This window comes from Pteropus vampyrus, unplaced genomic scaffold (genome assembly GCF_000151845.1).
Source record: "Pteropus vampyrus isolate Shadow unplaced genomic scaffold, Pvam_2.0 Scaffold337, whole genome shotgun sequence".
Classification (NCBI taxonomy): domain Eukaryota; kingdom Metazoa; phylum Chordata; class Mammalia; order Chiroptera; family Pteropodidae; genus Pteropus; species Pteropus vampyrus.
Window position 1 is genome coordinate 1,431,888 of NW_011889118.1, and position 17,409 is coordinate 1,449,296.

Here is a 17,409-nt window from a genome sequence, read left to right on the forward strand (position 1 = left end):
CTGGAATTCATAGAGACTGTGACCTCTGCCTACACACACTATATTAAAATACCTTAATCGTGATATAAAGGAGTTTAAAAGTAATAATAAAATGCTCCATATTAAATATATAAACACTTGGCATCACTACACAAATTCTCAAAATGACCTCATATGAAAGCCCCAGCTTTCACTCTGACACTTGCCCCCAGCCCATCCAAAAGATGGCTGCTGTCCTGTAAAGGGCACAACACACCTGGGAGGCAGCCTTCCCCACCCCTCCATCCTTGCAGCCCTGGCTCTCAGCATTCAGGGCCCTGACTAGCGTGGGCTCCCTCCCTAAAGGAGACTGTGAAGAGCTGTTTGCACTCCAGCCAGAGAAGGTAAGGTTATTAATTAATGCTCCTGGAGTTCTTTGGAGTCCACAAATAATGGGCCCATGGGCTGGCAAGTGGGAGCGACACATGCAAATGCTACTCGTTAGTCCTCGACTGACCCTGATGGGCTCAGGGGCTGGGGTGGCAGCTATTCTGTTCCAGACACTATGCTTGACATCACATGACCACATGTGAACGTGTGCATGCACAAACACACACACATACACACACACACACACACACACACACACACACATACACATTCGCATGCCCACATGGGGAACTAGGATTCCTTGAGCCCCTTTGTACCCACAATGTGGCACAGAGTAGAGGCGCATGTGACTATTTGAGGAATAGAGTGAATTTCACCTTCCTGACCAGCTGGAAGACACATGCTGTTACCTCATTGTTTAGATGAGGAAACAGATTATTGAGTAACTAGCCTAAGGCAATCAGTCCAAGTTCACCCAGCTAGAGTGCAGCAGAGACAAGAGTTGTTCACGCCACCTCCCTCTGGGCTTCTGGACGTGGAGAAAGCCTCTAGGTCCCCTGAGAATTTTGAACATTTTGAAATGACAGCAGCATTGCTCCCGTTGAGGGGGTAATTGATGGGTTAGGGGACTGCTTCGCCTATTGTAATTACTCCCAGTTACCCTCACAGATGTGGCTCTCAGAGGGCTTTCTCAGCCCTAGGCCAAAGGAGGGTGAGGGAGGTTCAGGGGCACCTTGCCAAGACACTGCCAACCAGGGAAACTGAGGCCCAGGGCAGAAGGTGGGTGTTCACCCAGCCCGCTTTTCCCCTTCACGCTGTTGCTGCTTTCCAATTTAGTGTTTTAAAATTTGAAATGCGTTTATTATCTCAGTTCCCCTTACCTATGCCAGCTTGGCAGAGACACAGTTTTGTTGCGGAGAGTACCGTTATTTCAAAACTTGCTGTCTGTGATCACCTCCTCTTTGGAGCCTTTCCTGATCTGAAGCCTCAGCAGGCAATTCTTTTGTACAGATCACAGGACAGTGAAACATGTGCACACAGCCCCTGCCAGCTTGTGACCAGTCACCTCCTCAGAACCAAGAACAAAGACAGGGTCATCTTCCTCCCCCAGCATCTAACACAGCGTCGGCACATAGGCCTTGGTAAATGGAAGGAATGAATGAATGGATGAGTAAATCAGAACGACAATGATGACAAAACCATTTCCCTGTCCCGAATGGGTAACCAGCAGCAGCAGGAGCAGCAGCATTCTTCTGTTTTGCACAGTAGCACCAAGCAATGCTTTATCAAGGCCTCATCTCAGTCACCAGAACAGGAGGCCAACTGGATGCCCTCACTAATCCTGGGGCTAAGAGTGGGGAGAGAGGTAGTAAAAGCTATGTGTTTGGAAGGCAGCTAACCTGGGTTTCTGGTTTTATGAATCTCCTCAGTAATCCTTCCACCCAGCCATATGAGGGAGACAGCAGTAATGGCTTCGTGTTTCCCAGGAGAAGCTATGGCTCCACACAGTGGAATGACACCTCCATCTGCCTTTCTCAGTAACCGTTCACTTCAGCTATTCAGCAACCGCCCAGGAGAAAATCCACTTCATCTCCCCATAATAAAACAAATACAGGCATCTTCAATATCCACATAATAGTCACCTCCACTACCCTGGCTTGTTCAGGAAAACCCAGGAGCTACAAGAAACGGGGACGAGGGTAAAGATCTCTCCCCACCTTGTCTTGCAGACTGTGCAAGGCGGAGACCAGTTGCTCTAAAAGTGCCGTCAAAGCACTACCCTAACCCAGCCTGGCACAGTGCCCCTGGGAAGGAGCTGACAGGGGCTGTTGAGGCAGCTCCATGCTCACTGCTCTGGGAGGTGCCCAGGCTCCACTACTCAAATTGCAAGCTACAATGACTAGGCAACTTTTCTTTATGCACAACAAAAGCAGACCTGGCAGGGCTTGGCTGGGCTCCATACTGGTGCTCACCTTTAGAAGTGCCAGGGCTCTCCAACCCCAGGCCTTCTGAGGGGACTTGGAGGGTCACCCACCCAGTCTGGTCCTGGGATTGGCCAAGGACACACAGTGTTGACTAGAATAAAAGCCCTCTCTCCTAGGAGAACAGTGCTGGCTGGAGGAAGCACAGTATTGTTAGAATATAAACACAAAAGCAATGCAAATGTCCAGTCAAAGGAGAACAGTGGTTGAACTTTCTCTGTGCCAGTAATAACCCTGGAGGGAGAAAAGCACATAGACTCTGGGAAAGGATTTCAGATGCACAGCAATGTAAGCAAAAGCAAGACATGCCGAGGGTTCATGACCTTATTTAAAGTATTTATGTTTATGGATAGAAAAGGAGAAAAAAAGATTGGAAGGGAATAACCCAAAAGTTGTCCATGGTGATCACTGGATGGTGGGGTTATTGGGAATTGAAACTTTCTTCTTTGTGTGTGTATCAGCCAGCGTCCAACCAGAGAAGCAGAACCCGTAGGAGATCTATATTAAGAAATTTGTTGCAAGGAATTGGGGGCTGGCTAGGCAAGTTGGAAACCTGCAGGGCAGCCCATTAGGAAGGGCAGGCTGGGCTCTCAGCATAGGCAAAATCGTTTTTCTTCAGGCTTTCAACCAACTGAATCAGGTCCAAGCAGGATATCTAGAATAATCTCCTTCACTTAAAATCCGATTACAACTTAAACCACATTTACATGATATTTTCACAACACCACCTCAGTTAGTGTTTCATTGAATAACTGGGGACTCTAGCCTAGCTGAATTGACACATAAAATGGTATTTTTGTTAAATTTCCAAATTTTCTGCAAAGAATATGTGTTACTTATATTATTTTTTCTAAGTATTAAGTGACAAAACCACCATGAAATGCCACTTTGCATCTACTTTTTACCACTACTATGATGATTAAAATAAAAAAGACAGATGATAACAAGTATTGACAAGGATGTAGGGAAATTGGAGCCCTCATCCATTGCTGGTGAAATGTAAAATTGTGTAGCCACTTTGGAAAACAGTTTGATGGTTTCTCAAACAGTTAAACATGGAATTGCGATATGATCCAAAAACTCCACTCCTACCTAGGTGTATACCCAAGAGAATTGGAAATATATTTCCACATACAATTTTTACATCAACATTCAAAGCGGCATTATTCATAACAGCAAAAAAGTGGAAACAACTCAAAAGCCCATCAACCCATAAATAGATAAACAAAATATGGCATATCCACACAATAAAAATGACCATCAATAAAAAGGAATAAGATACTTTGAAAATTAATAAACAGAAACTTCACTTAAAATGGAGTGAGGAAGCTAGAGAACTCTCATGCATATGTTGCTCAACTGACCCCAGTAAGAAGAGATGGAGCTTGCATCTCTGACAGGAAGTGATACTACTTCCTCCTTGCCTAGTTATAGCTCAGCCAATGGGAGGCTGCCATAACTCAGCCTATGAAAAGTCACTATACTTCGAATTTTCAGTGTCCTCCAACGAACTCTTCATTTACAACAGCCCCTGCCAAGTCCATAAAAGAGCAGTTCTTGAAAGAGCGATTTGGGGGATCGTTTCATAAACTACATAATTGTCTAACCAATGTACTATATACCTGAAACTAATAAAATAAAATTTTAAAAAATTACTGTGATAGTAAAAAAAAGAGAGGGAGCAGTTTTCTCCTTTGTTTCCCTGGATTTGCATATTGCCCGTCTTTAAACCACATGTCCCAAATTGCCATTCTTTGTTTTCCCAAAATAAATCCATTTTTTTCTGGAGATATAGCTGGCTATTTGTTAAAGATCCACAGTACTGATAAACACGACAACATGGATGAACCTTGAAAATATTATGCTAAGTGAAAGGAGTCAGTCACAAAGACCACATGTTATATGATTTTGTTTAAATGAAATATCCAGAATAGGCAAACCCATAGAGATAGAAAGGAGATTGGAGGCGGCCTAGGCCTTGTGAGGAGAGAGGAAAAGAGAGAATGACTGTTAATGGGTACAAGTTTCTTTGGGGGTTGATGAAAATGTTCCCAAATTAGATCATGGTAATGATTGCACAATTCTATGAATATACCAAAAACCAATGAATTGTACTCTTTAAAATGGTATGTTATCTATATCTTAATAAGGCTATGATTTAAAAAAAAAAAAAAAAGCAATGAATGAGAAAGGAAGAAGGAGAGAGAGCCACATGTACCCGGGTGAGCTGCCTCCCAGCAAAGTTGAGGAGCTAGTGAGTTATCTCCTGTCTCCAGTTCCCTTCCCCTGCATTCACCTCCCTCTTATGTGGCTCTCATCCAGTTCTGAGGGCCTCAGAGTCACCTGCAGAAAAAGCCACCTGCAAAACTCATCTCAGAATTCTTTCTTCTCACTGATCTTCCCTTTGCTTACGGCTGTGGGGATCCAATACCTTGCTCAGGCTATATCCCACTGCTACGAGTTTATAGTCATATGAAAATGACAGCAGCCTTTGGCCCTGCTAAACTCATGTGAATTTGCTTCCCCTGGATAGAGAGTGACCCCGCAAGAATCTGACCAGGCGCAGGGGGCCTGGCACGAAGGGAGAAGGCAACCTCTGCATTGTGAGAATGAGCCCATTTTATAGACGTGAGGAAAGTAAGGCCCAGCAAAGAGCAGGGATCTCAGATCCCCTCTCTCTATCCTCTTTCCCCAGCACATGCTGGGACCTCTCCAGTTAGAGGCGAAGGCAATTGAGCTGCAGAACCAGACTTTCTGTAGAGCTCTTGCCAAATACATATCAAGAGCTTTAGAAGGGTTGACATCCTCCGACCTAGTAGTGTCCCATTTAGAGCCGATGTTCGGAAACATGGTTATCAGATGGGAAAGGGGTAGGGTGGATGAAAGAGGTGAAGGGATTAAAAAGTACAAATTGGTAGTTACAAAATGTCATGGTGATATATAAAGTATAGGGAATATATTTAATAATATTGTAATAACTATGTATAGTATCAGGTGGATACTAGACTTATAGGGAGATCACTTTGTAAGTTATATAAATGTCTAATCACTAAGTTATGTTGAGCAATGTACCCCCACTCCCCCTCTCCAGCCCCTGACCCTTGATCCTGTTTTGTTTCCTTCATAACAATTACAATGAACCGATATTTGTCAAACCAACAGATGACTTTAACAGTGGTCCTCTTTAGATGGGATTACCCATGATATTAGTTTACTCTAAAATTTTCTAGACCTTCCAGGTTTTTACAGTGAGGATGTTTTACTTTTATATTTGGGAGAGGAGTGTGTTTTAAAAAACAAAAATCAACTCAAGAAAAATCATTTTCTGTGAGTCAGTTAAATTGTATGTGATCTCACTTTCCTAGGGGCAATATTATTTTAAAAATGTCCTCCCAAAAATACCTCCTGAAGGAAATTTTGAGAGATGGATTTATTAAAATTCAATTAATCAACCTACAAGTCCATACAGAGTGGCCATAAGTGGGCCCTCCACTAGGCACCGGTGGGCACAAGGCTGGACATACACTCGCACAAGAATCATTCCAGGTTTGCAGGCCGTAAGCCCTGGATGCAAGTCAAAGAAAGTGCCCTGAGGACCCAGACTGGGATGTTGGCTCCACTGCAAGCCCTGTGCTGGCTTGGGGGCCCCGGCGCCCAGCCCAAGCATGCCCCAGGAGCACACACATAGGCTGGCCCTGCCAAAGCGATGCCCAGCGCTGTCACTCAGGAACGCAGCTGCTCGAGTTCCGTTCATGCTTCATCGGTGCCTGCTCCATGGATGTGCAGGAGCACATCAGGATAGCTCTGCCCTGGGTTTGAGGAGCGCCCTCCTCCATGAGCACCCACCGCCTGGAGGTTTTCTCCCAACCCAAAAACATCCAGGGCAGCAGCCTGGCTTATGAAACACAGGAGCCACTTATATAACCATGAGATCAAGAGAAAAAAGTGCATTCATAGAGATGCACTCCCCCACACAATCTCAGCCATATTTCTTTCAAGATGGAATTTTGGTTTCGCTTTTTTTGTGTTATAAAAGTCAACAATATTCACTGGCACTAAATTCCAACAAAAGAAACATGTGTAAAATAGAAATTAGAAGTCCCCCTCAGTCCCACCCTCCAGAGTCTCCCACAGCTTGGATCATGTGCTAGCAACCTCTCCGCTTTGCCTGGACAAACTTACAAACATGCACATACACGGGAACACATGCATACATGCACACACCTGCCTTCATTATTTTTGACAGAAATACCTGCTGTTTGACACATTATCTGCTGTTTTACACCTTGTTTTTACTCCATTAACAACGTATCACGTCTTCCCACCACACCCTGGACTCTTCATTCTTTACCTGCTGCACCCCACTCAGCCTTATGGGGCATTCAACAAGGCATTGAACTCAGGCCCTAAGAGTCTCCCCAGTATTTTCCTCTGGAGAGTTCTCAGAACATGAAATAGGACTGCCTGAGGGTCCTCTTAGAAATGCAGAGTCCTAGGCCCCATCCCGGATATTCTGGTTCAGAAGGTTAGATGTAGTGCCCAGGGATCTCTGTATTTAAAAACTGCTCAGGTAGTTCTTGTGATTTAGCTAGAGGACGGTCATATCTGATTGTTGGAACCACTGAGTTACATCTCCCCAAAGGCCCGTCCAATTTCTGTTCCCAAGAGTAAGCCCATTTCTGGGGAGGTTTGGTCTTCACACTGATCAGGTAAAATAATTGCTCAGGCCCCCACCAGTCCCTGCCTCTGCTGTCATAGACATGTCTGCAGGTGGAGCTACCCTGAGGATCAGCTCCTGGACACAGAGTTCCCAGTCGAAGGGCATGGGCATTGTGGGGGCCTTCATGTCCGAAGGTCCAGCTGGATGCCCAGGGCTGAACAGCGGGAGAGGCTGGACCTTGGCTCTGCCCTGTGCCTTAGCCAAGGTACACAGGCTTTGCGGGAGGCCAAGAAGGGGCTGTGGTGATGCCAGCCTGTCCTCTCCAGGGTACAGCAAGACACATGGGAAACGGCATGAGGGATCTGTGAGTGTGTGTGCACTGGCATGTGTAACGGCTCCAGTAACCTGAGCTTCCTCACGCCTGGCTCAAGTGCAGCCATCTCTGGACCCTGAGGCAGAGAGGCAGGTAATGCCTGGCCTGCACTGCCAGCCTCCTGTATTGATGGCCTCTGCGCAGCACTGCTCGTTAGTCCAGGCATTTCCTTTCGAAATGTAACTCAGAATTCTACTGCTCTACATGACACTCCGGGCAGCCATTACACTCCATCAGCACTGTCACAGTGACCAAAAGCCACCGCCCAGCAAGTACCACAATAAAAGTACTGGGTTGTCTGTCACCCCTTTGGCACTCCTGTTTCCCACTCATGTCTCTTCTGGTTATCCTGGAGGTACCTTGGGAGCCAGCCGCGGAGACTCTCATATGGGGACATGCCCTGTCCTGGCTCCCCAAGTGTTCCCTTTTCCCCAGGCGCTGCACGAGTCCTGGGGGACAGCTCAGACTCCAGCACGTGGCTCTGCTCTCATGTCACTGTGGCCTTTGCTGGTGCCTGATGCTGGCAGCACAACATCTGTGCCACTTCCTACCCTCCAACACAGCACCTTTGTGTCCCAACTCCTAGAAAGATAATGTCGACATAAAAAAACGTGCAAACCTGTAGATAATTTTTATAAGAGTTCATTTGAGCTCTGGGGAGCAAGATCTCAAATGTTCTGCAGAATAACAGTTTTGCAGCTTCTCTCATGAATTTTAAATTAAGGAGGGGATGTAAGGAAGGTTAGAGAAACAAGGTGGGGATTAGATTACAGAATAGTTAAAAAGATTATGTGCTCTCTTGAGGGTTAATACCCCCATTGAGGGGTATTCTGCTATTTCAAAGGTGTGTTAACCTAGATGCACAAGAACAATGGACAGGGCTGACTTAAAACCTTTCACTACAAAAGTTATAGGCCTGGGGCATGACTACCCACCATGACCTTCCCAGTTAGGAATTTATAATCAGATCACTCTGTGAGGTTCCTTTCCATAGAATCCCCCCCTTTTTTTCCATCCACAGCTGGAATGGAGGGCACGGGTCTGAGCAGCCCTCCCTGAGGTCCCTGATGCTCTCTCTCCTTGGGTGCAGCCCTGGCAGTTGCTGGCTATGTTGACTTCGGGCAAATCATGTAACATCATATTGTCATTCTACAGGCATCTTTTGAAGACCTACTATATATGAGACACAGTTGTAGTCCCTGGGTAAAGCCAGCCAGAGACAAGAGAAACACATCCCTTTCTCCTGGAGCAGACATAAAGAATGCAGATTAGAGGAGAACACCGCAGAAGCTCAGAGAGGTGGTATGATGGGAAGGAGGGGCTGCTCTAGATTGTTGACTTAAGAAATGTCCAAACCTGTAGAGAATTTTTATTATAAGAGTTTATTTGAGCCCAAACTGACAATAACTGCCGGGGATCAATATCTCAAATACTTCAGAGAGTAACAGTTTGCAGTTTCTTTTATGGATTCGAAATTAAGGAGAAAAATTCAAGAAAGATTACATTAAGGCGGGAGAAAGCAAGGCAGGGATTGGATTACAAGATAATTAAGATTATGTGCTCTCTTGAGGGTAAATACCTCCTTTGAGAGGTATTGCTTCTGGCATTTCAAAGGTGTGTTAACCTAGATGCACAAGAGCAGTAGACAGGGCTGGCTTAAAACCTTTCACTAAAGAAGTTATAGGCCTGGGGCGAGACTGGCCACCCTGACCTGCCCAGTCAGAAATTTATGATTTATGACAGCACCTCTTTTTCATCCATAAGATCCAGGCAATTTGAAGAAGTTCAAGAAGGGTACCACTGGCACAGAGATCAGCCCATGCAAAAGCCTCTGGGGGAGTGAGTTTAGTGTTTTTTAAAGAAAGCAAGAAGGCCAGTGTGGCTGCGATGGGGTGAGGAAAAGGGACACGAGTGGAGGGAAATGGAAGAGAGGTTCGAGGTCAGGGGGCAGAGCACGCTACAGTGGAGGGGCCTGATATTCTAAAGATGGAAGGAGATCAATGGGGGTTTAGCTGGGAAGGAATAGGGGATCTCTCCGGCAGCCATAGTGTGAATGGGAGGCTGAAAGAGGATGGAAGGAGGGGAGCAGAGGAGCAAGATGGCAGTTTGAAGCCAGGCAGAAAGCTGTGGCCAGCAGGAGCCAAGGTCTCCCTTCCAAGTGCCATGTGATTTATGAGGTACATATGGCCGAATAAAGACCCAGGACTTGGGGACAAGAGTACCACCTTGGACAAGCAAGGTATTGGCAACACCTCCAGCCAGCCCAGGATTCTGGTTCTGAAGCTGACCTTGGGGAAAGCCAAGAGCTCCTAAAAGATGACTGAAATCCATGGCGAACTGCGTCTCATTTACCCAGAACCCTGAGAAGAGAAGCTAGAGCCAGGGGTCTCTAGTTGAAGAGGAATTTTCTTTCCATCACTACAGGGACCCCAAGAGCCACAGTGAATCCTGTGCCACCATCAGAGACGAGGGTGTGTATAGAGGGGCAAGGATTAGTCAGTCACATTGGGCAGATGGGGAAATCAAGGTTCAGACTAAGAAACCACTGTTCTAAGAGCCTCAGTTCGAAGGCACAGAGCTTCCAAATAGTTTCAAGGTGTGTCCTCTTACTGACCATGAGCAGCCTGAGGACAGAGGTGGCATACCCCTGAGCTACCTCACTCTGATCCAGCCTGCAGCTCCGGCCAGCTTAGGGGCCAGCCTCAGTTGGCAGTCTTCTGTGGACTGGGCCAGCAGGTGCCAAGTGCTAGGGGATGTCACCCTGGGATCTGGCTGGGCATCTGGGAGCCAGACAGGTAGAGGAGCAGCAGAAGTGTACTTGGGGGTAGAGTGGGGAACTCATTCTCATCTAATCCATTGTCCCACATGATCCAAAGCTCTGAGTGTGGGCGATGCAAAGGAAACAGAGGGGATATGGGCAAAGCCTGGCTATTGGTTCCTCCCACAGTTCTCTCAGGGGCTCAGCATCAGACAGATCTGGTGCAGGCCCCTGCTCAGCCACTGCTTTGAGGTGCCCCCCTTTAACTCTTTAAGATGAAACTTCCTCCTGTGTAAGTGGTATTAACCGCATGGGTCATGTGGGATGGGTGGATTCCATAGACAATGCCTGTGATGACTGTCCCCTCCCTATCCTCACTCTGGGGATCCCCATCCCCCTGGGAGACAGGGGGTCTGGTAACAGCAGAGGTGAGTGCTCCTGTCCCTACAGACCTGGGACCAAACCCAATAATTTCTCTAAGGATCAGCAGTGTTATTAGGCCCTAATAACTTGTGAAGGGCCCGCCTCTAGTACTGAGTTAACATTAGCCGGTATTATCATTACTACACTATTATTCTCATTTTCATAACCCTCATCCCCCTTACAGGCCCCTAAAGCCCTAGACTCACTCTCTTGGGGCTGGGGCTGGGGGGACGAGGCTGTTCTGCTAGGGCAGAGCCTTACACCCGCCAGTCCTGTGACCTTGTTCACCTTGCCAGTCTCAATTTGCTCATCTGTATAATGGAATTCCAACGAAGCCTCCCCTCTCAATTCCACCCTGAGCTTTGTGGAGCAAGGAGACAGAGCACTCTGCAGTAAAGATGCAAGTCATCAGGCAAGCTCTGAGCCAAGCCTAAAACCTGGAGTTATTTTCATTTGTGCGTTTGGTGAATACCGCAGGGAAGTGCTGCCTGACTCACAGGAGCCTGGCAGCCTGTAGCTGCCACCCAAATGTCGGGTGAGGTGGAGGGAGGTTAAGTGGGTGGACAGCATCAGGCTGGGTCCCAAAGCGCCGGGGCTAGCAGCAGCCTCAGTTTCCCAGTCGGAGAGCTGGGGCACCGGTTGCTCCCGGGCCCGGGGGCGGGGCGGGGCGGGGCTGTTGGCGACGCGGCGGCCTGGGGTGATGCCGACGCCCCGCCCCTACGGGCGGGCCTGGGAGTCTTAACGCGCCCCCGCGCGACACCCGGCCTTGGCCGCTGCCGGTCTCTGCCTTAGCCACCGCGCTACCTCCGAGTCTCCGCGTCCTCCAGCCTCCTGCTCACCCGCCCGCGCCATGGAGGGCTACCATAAGCCTGACCAGCAGAAGCTGCAGGCCCTGAAGGACACAGCCAACCGCCTGCGCATCAGTTCTATCCAGGCCACCACAGCTGCCGGCTCGGGGTGAGCGTGGGGCCGGGGAGAGGGCGCCGGGCCCGGCGAGGCTCAGGTTAGGGTGGGGGAGCCGTTTTCGGACGCCGCGGGCCCTCCAGCTCCGTGCGGCGCTGCACGATGCCACCACGAAGGAGGCGGCCAGAGCCAGGTCAGGTGGTGGAGACGCGCGCCTTGCAGGACCCTGGCCCGAGGCACCTTCCGCTCGGCTGCGCCGCGCCGCGCCCTCTCAGCCCAGCTTCCGCCTGGTGGGCCTCGGCTCCCTGTGCGCCTCAGGCTGTTATCTCTGCCCTCACAAGAGTCCAGCTACCCGGCTGCGCTATGCGGCAGAGGACGTGCGGCTTGTGAACGGCGCAGTCCCCTCTGTGGCCATGCCGGGAAGGCCACCATAATTGTGCTTTCGCAGAGCGCCAGGCCTTGTGCCGTGCGCCCTATACGCGTGGCCCCCTAGACCCCTTCCATGTCCTGTGTGGGGAACCCGAAGCTCAGAGTCAGTTTCCCAAGGCCCCACACGGAGAGAGCTGGTATTTGAACCCGAGCTCCCCAACTCGGGAGCGCAGGGTTTAACCCCTCATCTTGCAGGGAGGCTCTGGGCCCGGCCTTTTCCCCATCTCACTTGCCCTCCCTTTGCCATCTCACATTCCTGCTACCCTTGGGTTGGGGTCTCAGTTTGTAGCAGGGGACTGCTGAGACACCGTGCTGCTGAGTGGGATGGGAGAGGGGAGGAAGGCGGCCACGTGGATGCAGAACCTTGGCACCTGGTGTGAAGGGGACGTCTTAGATCTGACCTGAGGCGGGAGGTGGGGTTAGGGATTGGGGAGGGGAGACTTGGAAGGCTAAGAGAACCAAGGGCCTAGTCCTAGGGCCTCAGCGGTTGGAATGCAGTCTTGGGCAGGGCCAGCAGCCAGGTGCACTTTTCCCAGGGCAGAGACTGAGGCATCCTCTCCCAGTATTCTTTCCGGGTCAGCTCTCTGACTCAGAAAGTGGAGACAGACTGTTGCTGATTCCAGGAAGCTTCCACTGGAAGGTGGCTGGTAGCAGGGACAGTGATAGTAACAGGGGCCACTGTACAGCTGGAGGTGTCCAGTGGGGTAGTTAAGGTCAGATTCTGTCTCCTACTCTGAAATGCAACTAGTAGTAGCTCCTACACACTGGGCAGTTTCAAGGATGCCAGCCCCTCCTTCCCTTGGGGCCTGGTGTGAGAAGGAAGAGACAATGTACTGGGTTTATGAAATGTATTTGGGGCCTGGATTAGGCAGTGATTTCCAAGAATCTTCCCAAAGCTGTGTACTTATAACAAAGACAAGATTCTAGCTTCTGGCCAGTTTCATACAGGCTACATTATTAATAAGTAAATAATTTTTGACCAGCAGGGTGGGTCTGCACTAACCCTTTCAACTTGAAGACACCCAGTTCTCAGAAGAAGGGATTAGCGCTCTCTTGGCAAGCCCTTTCCTTTCCACCCCACCCGCTTGCACACTTCGGACCTGTTACCTCTTTTGGGCTTATATTAGTTCTACCTACTGTGTGGGAGCTCCTGCCCAGGCAGGAACCCTGCTTACTCTCCATGCCCCCTCCCGCAGCCTGACACACAGTATGTCTGCACACCCTGTATTGCTTGTTGGGTAGTACATTTCCCCTTCCCTTGTCCATTTCAGGGAGTGATTCACCCTGCAGGGCTTTGTTGAGCCATACTGTGTGATAGGAGCTATCTAGCCAGGCTCCTGGGGGTCTAGCTGGAGAAACACAGCAGTTACCCAACTAAATAGTGTTATACACCTGAGCATCTTACAGAGCCAGATGAGACCTGCAGACAGTTACAGCGTTACTGAGCCAAATAGATATCACTGGTTTGACACAGCATCCTTTATTGCTAATATTGTTTCATGCATTCTGAGAATAACCTTATGAGATAGATGCTATTACAAACACACTTATAGATGAGAAAACTGAGGTTAGTGTGTTAAGTGACTTGCCGGAGCTGATCATTGGTGGTGGTTCCACACTGCCCAGTGAGGGGCTTGCATTAGGAAGACTTCTTGGGCAGCCAGGAGAATGGAGAGAAATTGGAAATGGGGAGATCAGGTGCACTGATGGCAGGTATCAGTTGGTTTGAAGGCACTTTCAGAGAAATGAAACATTAGTATCTATTGGGGGCTCCCAAAGGGAGGGGGTATCCAGTGGGTCGCCTGGGTCTTTGTTAGGTAGTTAAACTGATTTCAATGGAGGGAAAAGATACTGTATGTAGCAACAGACTTTATCGCCAGATTTACATTGTAATGTCTTAGGGAGGAACTCACTGAACTCAAAGTATCCATTTGTAAGAAGGAGAAAAAGTATAAAATACCTGGTGATTCCTGCATGTTTGTGAGTATGTGTAAAAGATAAAGGAAAGAAACACTTAGAGAAAACTTATTTTTCAGAAGGAAGTAACATTGCTATGCAACCCCTGTCACAAGAGGTTTTGAAAGATGTGTGCCAAGAACTATGAGTGTGCACAAAAGTAGTTTTGGAAGACTTGAGGTAAGGGCTGTGTTCCAGTCCCTGGACATTTGCTTTAAATTTGCTCTTCCCTCACCACAGTGGGTGAGTTCCATCAGGTGAAGACCCAATCCTGATGCCTTGGCCCAAGCCGGTTCCAAAGTGACCATCCTTTCTAGGGGAGCTTGCATCCCTGGTGGTGAAACAGCACTTTGGTCAAGTCTTTTCATGGTCACCCACACAGGCTAGATTCAGTGAGGACCCAAGTTATAGGGTTTAGAATTCAGTGAGGTCCCGATTTCTTGGCTTTCCCATTCCTTTGCCATCACTGACCCCTTGTCAGGGGACCTCACCAAGCCCCAGGGAGTGAGGACACTGGCTTCTGTGTCAGGGGAGCTGAGGGACAGAGGGCTCTTTATGGAGGCAGCACCCACAGTGGCCAGAGCTGCTCTGGGGTCATCTCCTTCCACGTGCTAAGGAAACTATGGCAAGAGTCCAGTTCACCCAGCCTTTAAAAAAATAAAACCCACTGACCTTACCAGAAGGGACCTGGCTGCTGAGGCTGGTGGTAACAATTTCATAGTTCGCAATGACCAGGGCTAGGCTATGGTATTATACAAACAGTGCTAGGTGTCATCTGAGGATAGTCAGGCCTAAATCAGGGAAGCGCAGGCTGTGCTTTTAACATGTCCCCAGGGCTCTGTCCCACAGCGTTGGGGAGGATACTTGGGTGCTAATGTCTAGCCAGGTCTGACTAGTGGGCACAAGGAGATAGGATTCCAACTCTGGCTCCAGCTCCCTTCAGAGCAGCTGTGCCCTTGTCCAAAAGGCCCTTCCCATCCAGGACCTCAGTCACCCCATCTTTAAGGGAAGAGTTCTTAGGTGGTTTCCAAACTGGGTCGCTCAGGAGTGTGACAGGGAGCTCTGGGGTCCTACCCACTGCTATTGTAGGTTTAACATCCTGGTGGTCCATGTGACTTTAGTGGCTGGAAATACATCTCCGTACCCAGCTCTGGCATTCGAATCTGCTTTGGCTGAGTGCCTAGAGGGCCCCTTCATGGCCTAGGCCCCTTCAGGTTTCTGGCCTCTCTGGGAAGAATACCACATCAAGGCCTGCTTCTCTCATTGAGCTGCCTTCCACCCAGTCTGGCCCTGTCTGAGGCAAAAGTGAAGCTGGTTGAGGTTGCCCCAGCAGCAGCAATTTCCCAACCCGGTGTGAAGACACCTGACTGTCCTGACATGTCTCAAGTGTTCTGCCCAAGTGACTCTAACTCGGCAGGGCTGATGATCAATGTTTCTCGAAGCTGGAAACCAGGTGCAGTCCCTGGTTAGGATCTGGCTGAGACATTCTCATAGTTTCCTGTGTGCTGACCACACTTTGGCCCTATCACAGCTCTTACCCCTGGACTTGGCTTCTTTTAGGCAAGGCTGTTGCCACTAGATTCTGGACCCACAAAATCAGGAACTCCCTTATTGCCACAGACCAGAGCTATTTGCCCTGAACGACTGTTCTCTTGCCCTGAACGGTGAGGCAGAGTCCACTCAGAGGAATGGACTTCTGTGAGCTGGAGCGATTCCACCAGCAAGTGGGTCTGGCTGACCCGGCCCACACAGTTTAGGCTTCTTGCTCAGAAGTCAGTTGCACTCATGGGCTGGATGTTACAATAAGTTTTAGTGAATTTACCACATCCTTTTTTTTTTTTTTTTATTTTTTTTATGGTGACATTTGTTAACGAAATCCAATAAGTTTCAGCTGCACACTTTAACAGTAAGGCATATATATATGTTTATCTGTGTGTTCACCTCCCATAGTTAGATTTCTTTCTGTCATCACATATGAATTTACCACATCTAATTTTAGGATACTTCCTCACTCCTAAAAGACCCCTTCTGCTTGTTTGCTGTCATTCTCCATTTCTACCTCCATTCCCAGCTCCCAGGCAACCATAATCTCCTTTCTGTCTATAAATTTAACTCTTCTGGACATTTCATATAAATGGAATCATGCAGAATGAGATCTTTGAGGTCTGGCTTCTTTGACTTAGCATGATCTTTATAAGGTCATTCATGTTATAGCATGAATCAGTACTTCATTTCTTTTTCTTGTTGAATATTCCATTGTGTGGATTTACCACATTTTTGTTAATCCAGTCATCAGCTTTTCACAGTATCTTGCTCTTGCCCTAGCTCTTCTGATGGCAGACTGTGTGACCTTGGGCAAGTCACTTCCCTTCTGTGGAACTTAGAGGTAAGAGATCCCATCCTCAAAATGAGGAATAAGGTAGGCCTCATTTCTGATGTCAAGAGCTAGTATTTTACTGAGCAATTGCCGTTTTCTTATGCACTGTGCCAAGCTCTTTCTCATTCAGTCAGATTCTGTTAATATCCCTATTTTACAATGAGGAAACTGAAGCTCAAAGAGCTCACACTTTGCGTCTTAGAGCCAGGATACATTTATTCATTTGTGAACTTTGCGCCAAGCACCGAAAGGACACAGCAGTTAAAAGGCTCAAAATCTCTGCCCTCTTGGAGCAAATAAATAGTTACATAATGTCAGGTGGTGGCAAGTATAAGAGGAGATGAAGAAGTATTTTAGGTAGTGTGGTCAGGGAGGGCTTCTCAGAGGAGACAACATGGGGCAGAGCTCGGAAGAAACTTTCTGAGGTGTGGAGGCAGAGTCTTTCCTGGCAGGAGCCAGCTAGAGCACTTCGGGGAACAGAAAGAACAAGGACTGCTTCTGAAGTTCACTTCCGCTCTGGCATCCTGGTACTCTCACCTGAGTATGAGTTGTTCTTTTTTTTTTTAAATATATGCATAAAAAACAATATACTGTACATATGTTATAATGAACCCGTATGTACCCACCACCAGGCTTAAGAACTAGGACATTACAGTACTTGAGGAATTCCTGTGTGTCCCTCCTCCCCTCCGCAAGGACGATACCCTGAATTTTGCGTTATCATTCCGTTGTTTTCCTTATAGTTTTATAACATTTGTTTATATTCATAAACAGTGTTCTTTTTTGCTGTACAGATCTTTCTGTAGTGTGCTTCGTTCACATGCTATATTTGTGAGTTGGTGCTGATGTTGGATCTGTGTAGTTCGTTTATTCTCACTGCTGCATACTATTTATCATATGAATATATTGTGTTTTATCTATTCTGTTGATGGGCCATGTGGGTGGATTCCAGATCTGGCTGTAGCAAACAATGCCGGGCCCTCCCCTGTGTGTTTCATAGAACTTGTGTACATTTCGCTGTGGACGTGGTCTGGTGAACAGAGTTGCTGTGCGTCTGCAGCTACTGACTCGGTTTCTTTTTAATGATTAGAAGATCACTCAAGTTTTCTATTTTTCAGGTCAGTTTTGGTGAATTATTTCTCCCTAGACATTTTCCCGTTTTCACATTTTGTTGCCTCGTCACTCAGTATTTTATCATCC

General features: G+C 48.0%; 1 protein-coding gene across 1 annotated transcript in view; it reads left to right on the forward strand.

The window, feature by feature from the left end:
- Positions 1-11,284: 11,284 nt before the first annotated feature.
- TKT (transketolase) overlaps positions 11,285-17,409 on the forward strand; it is a 24,522-nt gene continuing 18,397 nt past the window's right edge. Inside the window, exon 1 of the mRNA XM_011378389.2 lies at positions 11,285-11,501. Coding sequence (XP_011376691.1) covers positions 11,395-11,501 — 107 coding nt within the window. The 5' untranslated portion in view covers positions 11,285-11,394. The remainder of the gene's footprint in view (positions 11,502-17,409) is intronic.